The 13,462-nt window shown below is 32.6% G+C and overlaps 1 protein-coding gene across 4 annotated transcripts in view; it reads left to right on the top strand.

Moving 5' to 3' along the window:
* MGAT4C (MGAT4 family member C) overlaps positions 1 to 13,085 on the top strand; it is a 780,710-nt gene extending 767,625 nt beyond the window's left edge. For 2 of the 4 annotated variants that reach the window (XM_080661846.1, XM_080661848.1), the window contains 3 exons: positions 1,942 to 2,094; positions 7,411 to 7,558; positions 10,571 to 13,085. In XM_080661846.1, the coding sequence (XP_080517972.1) occupies positions 1,948 to 2,094; positions 7,411 to 7,558; positions 10,571 to 11,712 (1,437 nt within the window). In that variant the 5' untranslated portion in view covers positions 1,942 to 1,947 and the 3' untranslated portion in view covers positions 11,713 to 13,085. The remainder of the gene's footprint in view (positions 1 to 1,941; positions 2,095 to 7,410; positions 7,559 to 10,570) is intronic. The other 2 variants (XM_080661845.1, XM_080661847.1) reach the window with 1 other exon arrangement.
* The last annotated feature ends 377 nt before the right edge of the window (positions 13,086 to 13,462 follow it).

A 13,462-nucleotide genomic window follows, 5' to 3' on the forward strand; every position in this document is an offset into this window, starting at 1 on the left:
GATGTGCCCGCAACCGAGGTACATGCCCTTGACCGGAATCGAACCTGGGACCTTTCAGTCTGCAGGCTGACGCTCTATCCACTGAGCCAAACCGGTTTTGGCTATGTGTGCATTTATATACATATATTTAAAACTCCTACACATCAACAAGAAAAATATAAATAACCCTGGGGGAAAAATATGGCTAAAAGAAATGGACAATAATTATTTATAATATTATTTTTTAAATTCTTCTATTCTCCACCTTTCTTAAACCTTTCCCTTTATTCCTAATAATCTTTTCTATAATTTGTAAGGATCCATAAATTATTTATTGCATTAATTCATCAAAGAGACATTGATTGCCACCTATGTCCTAGACATTGTTCTAAAGGTTTGGGGTATAGGCCTTATATCACATCCTGAAGTTCTTTATGTACATAAACTAGAGGCCCAGTGCACGAAATTTGGAGGGGTCCCTCAGCCCAGTCTGCCCCCTCTCACATACTGGGAGCCCTCAGGGGATGTCCTACTGATGGCTTAGGCCCGCTCCCTGGCTGATCAGGGGAAGGTGCCAACCCCATCACCCCACTGCTGCAGCCACTGCCAGTCACCGCAGCCACCAAGGTATTTTCATCAACATGGACTCTAGTCCCTTCACCATGAAAAAAGACAACTTTCTTTAGACATTTTCAAGATGTGCCTTTCATAGGATATGACATTTCTTTATTTTTCTTTTTATCCTCACCTGGGGATATGTTTCCATTGATTTTTTCCCCTTCCCTCCAATCCCAGGCTTGGCCCCTTCCCAAGCCTAAAACCTCTGCCCCAGGCTTTAGGCTTGGGAAGCGGGTACCTCCTGCCCCCCAAGCCTAAAGCCTCCACGGGATGGCAGTTCTGGGAGTGTGACCTGGGTGCAGAGGAGGTTCCCCGGCCCCAGGTATGTTTGAAAATTAACTGCAATCTGTGCTGGGTTAATTTGCATACTCACTCAGATTGGCTGTGGTTGTAGCGGAGGTAAGGTCAATTTACATGTTTCTCTGTTATTAAAAAAGATATTTCATTCTAAAGATGAACCCAGGGAAACCCAGCACACAACTCAAAGTACACAATTTCCAGAATATGCTTAGTTTTAGACCAAATGATTCAACTAGTCTTTTGATCATTTCAGATATGTTTAGACCTTTAAAAAATGATCATTAATCTAAATGCGTCTGTGGTTGGAGGGTAGAAGAGTTAAATAGAAGACATAGAAGAGTGAAATGAAAAAATATTAGGTCTCTACTAATCTTGTTGACTTTAATTTTGCCTCTTTGCAGCTTATAAATTATTATAAACAGCCAAACTTCTAGTTAAAATTAGATCAAGTGGGGCAATGCAGATGTAATACTCTAGGATCTACTCTGATTTAACAAAAATTATTGGAAAAATAAACAAAAATTGCAACTCAGTTCTCAAATATATGTTTGGACTTATGCCCAAAACTTAACCTCCATTGTCACCTCTTTTCTTTCTCCAGATTTACACCCAATAGCTCTTTTCAGTGTGTCGTCAATGCATCTGGGATGAAAATTAGGCTCATAATTTTCTGGTTTCTTTCATTTTCATTACATTATATTACGGGGAGAGGGATATTACTTTAATGTTATGTCTCACTAATGAAAGTTGACATGTCTGTTTTCCTCTTTTGTGTTCTGTTTCTCACTAAAGACTTATTTTTTTCTTAAAATATTATTACCAACATTCATTTGTTCAGAAATAACTGATATTTTATTTTCATTTTTATTTGCTCCATATTGACATAAATCTGTTTATTAACTTTATGCAATGTATTAAGAATATCTATGCCAATCTTATGTGTAAAAGGGTGAAATTTTATAAAGGCCTGGCTCTTGATGTATATGGTAAAGAAATACTTTCAACCAAATTAATTGTTAATAATTATGTGCCTCTTTTCTACAGGAGAGAATGTTTAAATTTCATCAAGTAAAACATATTTTTGAAATACTGGATAAAATGAGATGCCTGAGAAAACGTTCTACGGTTTCATTCTTGGGAGTTCTTGTAATTTTTCTTCTATTTATGAATTTGTACATTGAAGATAGCTATGTTCTGGTAAGTCTTGGAGGTTGTTTGTTTGTTTGTTTAAAACAATGCCTAAATCAACTAGACTTAGTTCATTAGTAACCTAATTTCAATTCCAGGCTGTTAGAATAGCCTTATAATATATATTATCTACCTATTTACTATTTTTTATTAACTTTATATTACCAACTTCACAATTGTTTTATGTTGCAGTGTTTTCTTTAGTGCTATATATATTGTGATTCAAATATGTATATATAATTACAAATAAGTTAGCTATTATCACTGTGCTGAATTAATCTTATGTAAAATCATTTCAGTATTTGAGCTTTAATCTGAAATATATAGAACAAACAAAATTTGATTAATGACATTACACCTTACTTCCACTATTTTCCGTATTGTTCAAATTTAAAAATCTCATTGTCTAACTAATAATACTAATTATGCTATCTTGCTAAGAAGTAATATTATATTATAATATGTGACACCTCATTTAGATTTTATAAAAGCCTAGTGTTTTATATATTTATATTTGCTAAAATGTAATATAGAACCTCAAAAACTAAAGGTATTGATGTTAAGATATTCAGTAGTTTATAAAGAATAAAATTAATACATAATATATAAATTAATTTTAAGTGGATTATGGAAATATTCAAAATGACTGATTCTGGCTAATGGTGAGAATTTAAATTGTTACTATAATTATCACATCATATCATGTGTGATGAGAATAACATGGACATTATTGCTTATTCACATTTTCTATCTGAGCTGAGCTTAAGATATCTAGAAAAATCTTAATTTTTATGTTATTATTCCTGTTTACAGATTTTATTTTATTTTTTTATATATTTATTGATTTCAGAGAGGAAGGGGAAGAGAGAGAGAGGGGGGAGAGAGAGAGAGAGAGAGAGAGAGAGAGAGAGACATCAATAATGAGAGAAAACCATTGATTGGCTACCTCCTGCACGCCCCCTACTGAGGATCAAGCCCACAACCTGAGCATGTGCCCTTGTCTGGTATTGAACCTGGGACCACAGACCGACGCTCTATCCACTGAGCCAAACCAGCTAGGGCCTGTTCACATATTTTAGAAAATCAAAACCTTTGGACATACAGAAGACTGAAAAGTACATCATGCAAGCACACTGAAAGTTTGAATTAATACTTAGAAAAACATAATCTGAAAATAACCACAAAGAGTGTGTCCCAATAAAATGTTTTATTTCATCAAATAAACATGATTTATTAACTATCTACTATATACTATTCGATATCCTATGAGGCAACCGTATGACCTTGGTACTTGGATCTTCTTAGAAGGCCTTCTGTAAAGCACTTTGCTTCATTTAGCATTTTTCTTTAATGGTGACATTCTGCCAGATTTCCATTTCTTGGCTCTACTAGGCCTTTTTCCTTGAAGTATAGGTCTTGATCTCTTGGACCCTTCATTCTACCATTCACGGTCAGTTCACAATGGCTAAAATCACCACACACTAATACAATTTGACTAAGCATGATTTAGGTAAACAGAGCACTGAAGAAACTTCTAATGATAATCATTTTGGATTTTTTGAAAACCTGATTATTAGGTTATGAGATTTAAGGACACTAGAACAAGGCTCATGTGATCCAGCATTTTTAAATAAAATTAAACATTATAAATTAACTAGAGGAGCTCTTGATAAATTATTTAATTCTGTAATAAAAAGTTATTTATTGCATCTGTGTCTACAGGTAGAAGGGAATCACATCTTGTAAATCAAACACATGGTATTGGCAGGATGCTTGTAGCCAATGATTTGCTGCATTTATGAAACACTTTCAAGTGCAATTTTAATGTTTCACTTTAAACAGACAAAAGGTCATTGTGTACATTTTTATAACATCTTTATATCTTTTTGGAATAAAACCTCTTTAAATTCATAAAATTTAAAAGCGTAAGGAGTAATAGACTACATATCCTTTAGAAGATCAAATACTACAGCCCTGTCTTGTAAATTTTTACAAGTTCATATCTAAACATAGGTCCTAGCCACCTAAGGTAAAAGGTCTGATTTAAGGATGTAGCTCTTGAAGATCACTTTCTCAATGAATTTTCTCTAGCTATATTAAGCCTATAGCTATATAGTCAAATTAGCAAATTAGCCCACATATAAGAGAAGAAATTATTTTTTATCTTTAAAACCTGAAATTATTCTTAACTATATTAACTTGGAAAGGGAATTAAAGTGATTTTTAAGTACAAAAACCCCCCAATATTGAAAATTCAATGAAAGCATTTTTATTGGTTTAATTTTTCACTATTTACTAGATGATATTCTCTTCCTAATTTATATTTTGAGCTACATTTTATCCCAGTGCTTAATATGTATAAATATTTTAAACACTTTTAAATCATTAATGTGAAATTATGTCAAAATCATTCTTCCAAAAACGTTTAATATCCTTAGAAAACTAGTCCTCTACTACAATATAATGCAGGTGTTTGTTTTGTGTGTTTTTTCACAGTTCTCCCTTTTGAACCTTTTGTCTGTGCTTATTTCATTTTCATAAAATTATCCGACTTGATTTTCTTTCTTGATTCCAAAATGCCACAATGTGTGTGATTTTCTAAGCTTAGGCATGAGTCAGTCTTTCTTTTTCTGCCTTTCTTATTTCAGGTAAAATAATAGTTATAATTTGGAGAAATCAGAAAATTAGAAGTAGTAAGGTCTCTGGAGTTACTTAGCAACTTATACTCTGCTCTCTTCCTAGAAAATGCATTGGTGGCCTGAAATCCTGGGCATATGATAGTTTGGTGTTTTGCTTTCATATCAAGGATATGAGTGCCTTTCAGCGGGAGAGGAAGCCAAGCTCAGTATATGAGAGCCAAATAGTGTAACAAGGCAAACTAAGTAGGAGAGACACTACATGCCCAGTCAACCTAGCTTCTGGGCTGTGAGCATCTTCAAAGGAGCCGAAAGGGTATATACTAGCATTCAGCCTGTAGCTAGTCCACTGAATTGCATTCCCATGCAGAAAATGATTGTCATGAAATTTTGTCTTATTCCTGAGAAATACACTATAGCTTAGTAGATACAAAAAGAAGGTATGTAGGGAGATTCTTGCGGTTCAGGTATTTGCCTCTGGAAAGCAGTCAACAAGGCTTACTCAGGTGAAAGTTGCATTATTTATTTATGATGAAAAGTGCAAAGCTTAGTCTTAAGAATTTAATAAAGTGCCTAACCGGTTTGGCTCAGTGGATAGAGCGTGGGCCTGCGGACTGAAGGGTCCCAGGTTCGATTCTGGTCAAGGGCATGTACCTTGGTGTGGCATATCCCCAGTGAGGGGCGTGCAGGAGGCAGCTGATCAATGTTTCTTTCTCATCGATGTTTCTAACTCTCTATCCCTCTCCCTTCCTCTCTGTAAAAAACCAATAAAATACATTTTTTTAAAAAAAGAATTTAATGAAGTTATTTTATATACATTCTATTTTTATTTCCTGTTATGTCCTTCCATCAGGATGAATGTATTTTATCTTATCACAGAAAAATCTGAATTTTTACATATTGAAGATAGAATTCTTAAAGTGATATTCAGTGTCCTGCTCTTCCTTTAGAATGTGACATCACCTAAGAACAGACTGGTACAATGAATTTAGTATTGTGACTACTATAATTTTTATAGCTATATCTTCTAGATCTTATTGATTATGGATACCATTACATTACTACTAAAGTAGTTGATGCTAAATTGAATTCCAGTTGCTTTTTGGCAATTCAAATTTATTTTAAAACTTTCATGATGTTCTATAACAGGACTGGGGAACTTTTTTTCCTGCCAAGGTCCATTTGGGTATTTATAACATCATTCGTGGGCCATACAAAATTATCAACTTAAACATTAGCCTGCTGTATTTGGTCAAATATTTAATTAACTCACCCTTGATGCCTTGGCAGGGCCAGACCAAATAATTTCGCAGGCCTCATATGGCCCATGGACTATAAGTTCTCACCTGTTTTATAGGTTTTATAAGACAAAGATGAAAATATTTAAATGTAAAAAATTTTAAATAAGATTCAATGGAATTTTAATTAGTATATTGATAAAAAGTCTATCACCCAAGATTTAATTTTATATATTTTGAAAGTATAACTTACAGATGGCAAACACATTATAAATTTTGTAATAGACTAAAGTATTTTTCTTTGTCAAAATTGTCAAGGCAATATAAAATATAGAAAGATAATGTTAAACACCAAATATCAGTTCATAAACAGAACTGAATATACAGAAAATATCATCAGAATGAATCTCGGTTTAGCAAGAACCAGGTTGTAAGCTCTTTCCTTGTCATTGTACATGATTCTCAACTTTAATTTTTAAAAAATTCCAGTCTGGCCATAGATTTAAAAGTTTGGTTGGTCACCTTTGCTATTGACATTTGAATTTGATACAAAATAGTAAATGATCCAATTAAGGTAAAATTTGTATTTTAACTCTTACTAATCTTTTAAAACAAGGATTTAATGAAAGTTTTGTTGACCACAGCCAAATAATAGGAAAATCAAATTTATTTAATGCCTTCACTTTCTTTTTAATGGATTGCACATACCTGACTTGCCATTATACTTTAAATAGTTTAAACAGGGCTACATAACATCACACAGTAAAGTATATATCTTGCTCTCCCAATTTTTTTCTAATTAGGTTGCCCCCAAACATATTCCATGTGCTGTAAACTATATAGAAAAGCCAAGCAAGTTGTGATTTTGCTAATAATGTACTAGTATAAGCAATAGTCTTGATCAAATGGTGATTAGATAAATTGAAATATACAATTGAACTTATATTAAAGAAAAGAGAAAAAAATGAAGCTATCAATGGTAACAGGGTATGTATTTTAGCCAAATAAGAATATATTTTCTTACTTTAGATTGTTTGGCTCAGAAGATAGAGGGTTAATATGATTCAAATGGGGAATTTAGTGGTAAGTAGTTTTGCATGAAACTGTAAAATTGATTAAAGTCAAATTTTAAGATCCTGAAATTATTGTAAAGAATTTGAATTTTACCATGAAGGCAGTGAAAGTTTTCATGTAGGTATTTTTATCAAGATAGTGCCATTATTAATGTATGCTATAGAAAAGCAAATGTAACTGTAGTATAACTAGTAGAATAGAGTAGAAAGAGCCTGGAGCAGAGACTCTAGGTAGAAATCCAGGTGAGAAATCATGACCTACAGAGGTGCCAGTAATTGAGATTTATATGACATGCATATTATACATCAGGAGAAACTTTTTTAACCCATGACCATCTATTATTCATTTATTTTCTCTGCCTCTTTCTTGGCATTCAGGAAGGAGACAAACAGCTTATAAGGGAAACATCCACACATCAACTGAATTCAGAACGCTATGTGCATACTTTCAAAGATTTATCCAATTTCTCAGGGGCCATCAATGTTACCTATCGCTACTTAGCTTCTACTCCTTTGCAAAGAAAGCGTAAGTATCCTTTCACTTTTAAATCAAGAATACATAAAATAGTTTGTTTAAAAATAATGATTATTTGCTTCATTTGTATGGCAATACAAGTTTATAGAATTTACTAACATAATACATTTTGGGAAAATTGTTCATTTTTTCCTCAGAAATTACAATTACTGATCCAATTCTATTAATTAAAAAAAATAATGTCTCACTGTAGGACCGTGTAGAGAGACTAGGAAAAATGAAGTTATTTTATTTTACTTATTTATTTATTTTATTTACACTTTTTAATTTTTATTGTTACTTTTTTATTGAATTTATTGGGGTGGCATTGGTTCACAAAATCATACAGAATTCAAGGGTACAACTCAACAAAACATCTGCACACTGCATCATGTGCCCATCACCCCAAGCAAAGTCTTTATTTTAAATTTTAAACATTGTCTTTAAGAAATAACTATTCCCATATTGATATTCCCTCATTTCAAACTTTAATGGTTTGGTGTTTGTAACTTGCCACTAGTTTTGAATTAGTGAAAATTATTGTATCTGTTTCCTAAGGTACTGTGTAACAAATTATCACAAACTCAATGGTTTAAATAAAACAACAAAAATTTATTATCTCACAATTTTGGAGGCTTGTGGTAGCATAATCACAATCCCTGCCTTTACCTTCACATGGCCTTCTTCCTTTTGTCTCTCTGTGTCTCTCTATAGCCTCTGCTCTCCTTATAAGGACATTAGTCATTGAATTTAGGGACTGCTTTAAATCCAATTTAAGTTCATCACAAGATCCTTAACTAATTACATCTGCAAATATTCTACTTCCAAATATGGTCACACTCTGAGTTTTCAGGTAGACATGAATTTTTGGAGGAAACTATTCAACTTACTACAGGCAATTTGAATCAATGAAGTAACTTGCTACATTTCATTGATTTCAAGATATCATGGATTACAGAAAGTATCATGGTCTAATTACTGTACTACTAAGAAAATATAAGTATCAGTTTTAATTGTAAGATGATGCCCAGCAAGTGTGGCTCAGTGGTTGAGCATCAACCTATGAACCAGAAAATCATGGTTCAATTCCAGGCAGGACACATGCCCAGGTTGCAGACTGGATCCCCAGCGTGGGGCATGCAGGAAGCAGCCGATTAACGTACTCTCTCTTACCACTGATGTTTCTGTCTCTCTCTCCCTCTCCCTTCTCTCTGAAATCAATAAAAATATATTTTTAAAAATAACAAAATAATTGTAAGATGTCATCAATCATAATATTCAACCAGATTTTAAAGTATTTCTGTATGAAAAATGTGAATTTTAGATTCAATGAAACACAGTGACATCATAAACTTCTTAATAGGTTGTGTGGAGACCACAAAAAGTTAGTCCCCTGTTCAGAAGTATTTATACAAGTGAATTTGTGATCACCAGGTGAGGAAATTGTAACTTAACTCAGATTTCTTTAGGTCTTTTGTTCATTCTATTTCAAAGGTCTACTGATCTTAAGCTTCTGTCCAATTGCATAAGACTGCCACTAATAAGTGATCTACATTTGTTTCACCACCTTTGTTCAAATATTACTCATTTCCCTTTATCCATGCTAATTTTACTAATGTATATTGACACACATGTCAAATGCTTTATACTAAGGAGGCAATATAAAACAGAGAAATAAGGGCAAAACAGTGTGAATCTTGCCACCATTCCACTTACTAGGCATTCTACTTTGCAAAGTTACCTAATCTCACTGTGATTTAGTTTTCTCAGCTATAAAGCAGGAATGACACACACAAAGCTATCCCAAAAGACTGTTAGGAATATTAAGATGCATATTTCTAGTAAAATGCATACACTTCTGTCTTTTATGTAGAACGTGTTCTATAAGTATTGCCAATATTGAGCATTACTAAAGGCTGATAGTTTTAATTTAATGGTACAGATAACATATTGGGTTTTCAGTAGAAGTCAGGGTTATAAGCCAGGTATTTAAACAAAATGTGTAAATCTCTCCCTCTCTGACAGATGAGTAAGAAAGATTTTTCTGGGACGGGCTTTTTTCAATATTGCGTAAATTACATTATGTAGGTGTCTGCATTAAAACAGTGATCTTGGTGAATGTAAACAGTTTCCTATTTTCCAAGTGGTGGTTCTGAAATTTTATTCAGTTCTCAGTCATGGTGAAAATGAAAACTTTAAAAAGTGAAAATATTTCAATAGAAAGACAGATAACACTTCTCAGAGGCAAACTGCCACTTTACCAGGTTTTATTTTACTCCTTAAAAATATCCAATTTCTAATTTTAGATTTAAGTATCTGAATAAAATTTTTTCCAGATAAAGTTAATATAAAATATGTTTCAAAATAGTAATATTCATGTCTTAGAACAATGTGCCCTATATTTGAACTATAATGCAATTTTTCAAAATTAACTTACACTGTTGTTTGCATTTTAATTAACATACTGGATGTATTTCAAATTAAAGTGTTGAAGTCCAATTATGAATTCTGATATAAGGTAATACTGTGATCAAACAAAAATGAAAATATGTGACCTATGGAAAATTTAAGACAATTAAAAGAATGAGTTACTCTTAATTTTCTTTTTTCATAATTTGATACTAGTTTGTCATGCCTAACTAAGAATTTCCTTCTTCTTTTGTAGTTTTTTAAAATAGTGTGGATATTATCTAAATATCTATCTTCTCTAAGGGGTATAATGAGAACATTAAGCTACAGAACACTTTAAACCATATTTTTCATTTCATAAACAAATGTTTACAGCAATAGTTCTCATATCATTGTGCTTAAGATGCAATTTTCCATAGAAAATATCAATTATGTATAAACTACTGTAGTTTTTATGTGTTTAGCATAATATTTTAATCACAAAATGTTCTATACATAATCATTTACTTAATATAGTAGCAGGCCTAAGGGGGAAATAACGTTTTGTTTCTTTTTATATGTTACTCAAAACCTATTTTACATTTAATTTGTCATCCTTCTGCATTCTTTGCTTAGGGTTTCTTACAATTGGACTTTCATCAGTGAAACGAAAAAAAGGAAACTATTTACTTGAGACAATCAAGTCCATTTTTGAGCAGTCCAGCTACGAAGAGCTGAAGGAAATCTCAGTGGTGGTTCATCTGGCAGACTTTAATTCATCCTGGCGTGAGGTCATGGTCCAGGATATTACACAAAAATTTGCCCACCATATTATTGCAGGAAGATTAATAGTGATACATGCTCCAGAGGAATATTACCCAATCCTGGATGGCCTTAAAAGAAATTATAATGATCCGGAAGATAGAGTCAGATTTCGTTCCAAGCAAAATGTAGATTATGCTTTTCTGCTTAATTTTTGTGCCAATACGTCAGACTATTATGTAATGCTTGAAGATGACGTTCGATGCTCAAAAAATTTCTTAACTGCCATCAAGAAAGTCATTACATCCCTAGAAGGAACCTACTGGGTAACTCTTGAGTTTTCTAAGCTTGGTTACATTGGAAAACTTTATCATTCACATGATCTCCCACGTTTGGCACATTTTTTATTAATGTTTTATCAAGAAATGCCTTGTGATTGGCTATTGACTCATTTTCGGGGTCTGCTGGCTCAGAAAAATGTGATCCGTTTTAAACCATCTCTCTTTCAGCACATGGGTTATTATTCATCCTATAAAGGGACTGAGAATAAGCTGAAGGATGATGATTTTGAAGAGGAATCATTTGACATCCCTGATAACCCTCCTGCAAGTTTGTATACCAATATGAATGTTTTCGAAAATTATGATGCCAGCAAGGCTTATAGTAGTGTTGATGAGTACTTTTGGGGGAAACCACCTTCAACAGGAGACACCTTTGTGATCATTTTTGAAAATCCAATTGTAATTAAAAAAATTAAAGTGAGTACTGGAACAGAAGATCGGCAAAATGACATTTTACATCATGGAGCCCTAGATGTTGGGGAAAATGTTATACTTTTCAAACAAAATAGACAATGTGATACTTACATAAGACTAGGGGAATTCAAAAATGGAAACTTTGAAATGTCAGATGTGAATCAAAAAGTTCCATTTGATATAAAGTGTATAAGGATATACATTACCAAAACACAGAAAGAATGGCTGATTATTAGGAGTATTAGCATTTGGACTTCTTAGTCAATTAAATCAACATGTCCAGTAACTGAAACAGGTCTTCCTGTTTCCTTTTCTTGTTACCTTCCTCTTTTGCTACCTTTGTCCTATGGAGGTAAAGCAACAGATGGGATATTTTAAAAGAAAGGTCAATCATCTTGGCAGTTGTGATTTACATATTGCCATCATAATTTTACTTAAATATCCACTTGTATTTATTTCAACTTCTGAAGTTGAATATGTAAGTTCACAGTTAATGCTTTTGTTTATATTTTTAATGTTATCATGTTAATTTCAAAATTTCAACTGTCAAAAAAGGTGGCATGAAGGGTGTAAAAAGAGATAATGTGGTTTATTGGATGGTAAGTCTTGAAAAGTAGTTGCCAACTGTGTACATTTCCTCAAAAATTTATAATTTATTATATCCATCAGATAGCTTTTGTTAAGAATCTCTGTGAATATGAAGCTGGTTAGAATAATCATCTGTCCTTTTTTCTTGTAAATTTGTTTCCATAGACTCTTGTGCATCGACAATGAATACCTCCTCATAAAAATGTCTTTACAACAGAATTTTGTGTGTAGATGGGGCAATAGAAAGAAAAAGAAAACTACAAAATCTCTCTCCTGATTATTTATATGAAAGGGAACATTGGTCATTGTATAAAAAAGCTTAATCGAACACCTATTATTAATAAATTTTCTGTGGGAAGCAGTCTTTTTCTAGTTTCCCATTTGCAAAAAAAAAAAAAAATAGTTATGCCCAATATTTTCAGGTTACATTGGGTTCCTGCACTTAATAGAAGAAATTAGAGATGGCCTACAGTTAGTTCATTCCTATAAACATTTTCAGTATATACAGAAAATTTTCAAAATTGATTTTATATGTTTTATATTAAAAGTTGTACAATTAGAATCATATACTTTTGGGGTGTTTAAATAAACATCCTATAAGGAAGAAAAGTAAGAAACATAGAAATCAGTTGCCTTTTCTACACTCAGAATGAGTTCATAACAAAGCCAGAGTGAGAGATCAGATGTTCTGACATCCAGACAATGTCTTCCCCTCATGTGGAGATTGTTCCTAACACAATGTATGCTTTCTGTTCTCTGATATACGTATCTGTTATGCTATCTGGAAAAGTTGGTATTATTTTTCCATAAGTCCTATTACCGTTCTGTGGAGTAATCCTAAAGTGTCCTAAATGATACCATGTACTCCAAATGGTAAGCAAATGACTAAATTTTGTTACAAGGATAATTGTGACTACACCATTTGTCCATTAAAGCAATTCAGGACACCTTAGTGCATCCTAAAACATTGTTGTTGTTGTTTTTAGAATATACTGAACTTGTCTCCTCCTTTCTATTTTTGACAAACAGCAAAGATGAAAGTTGATAAAAATAAATGAAGAGTACTTTGTGTGTGGATATGGGTTTGTGTGTGTGTGTGTGTGTGTGTGTGTGTGTGTGTCTGTGTGTGTTTGTGTGAAGATTAGACTTGTGATACTGAGAATGAAAGAGAAATTTGTGTTCTTCCTTTCATCCCGAAACAAAATCCTTAGGACTCACTGGTATGCTACAGTACAAAAAAAAAAAAAAAAAAATAGGAATTATTTTACTCAGTCTATCTAAATTGATTAAATGAGAAACTCAGATAAACTATTGGAAAATATTTTTCTTTAGTTGATACAATAGATGTTTATTTTTTTGCACCAAGTTGCTATAGTGTTAAAGAAAATATGAACCTGTAAATATTAATATCTTGTAACACATC

This window comes from Plecotus auritus (genome assembly GCF_963455305.1).
Source record: "Plecotus auritus genome assembly, chromosome: 3".
In the NCBI taxonomy this organism is placed as follows: Eukaryota; Metazoa; Chordata; class Mammalia; order Chiroptera; family Vespertilionidae; genus Plecotus; species Plecotus auritus.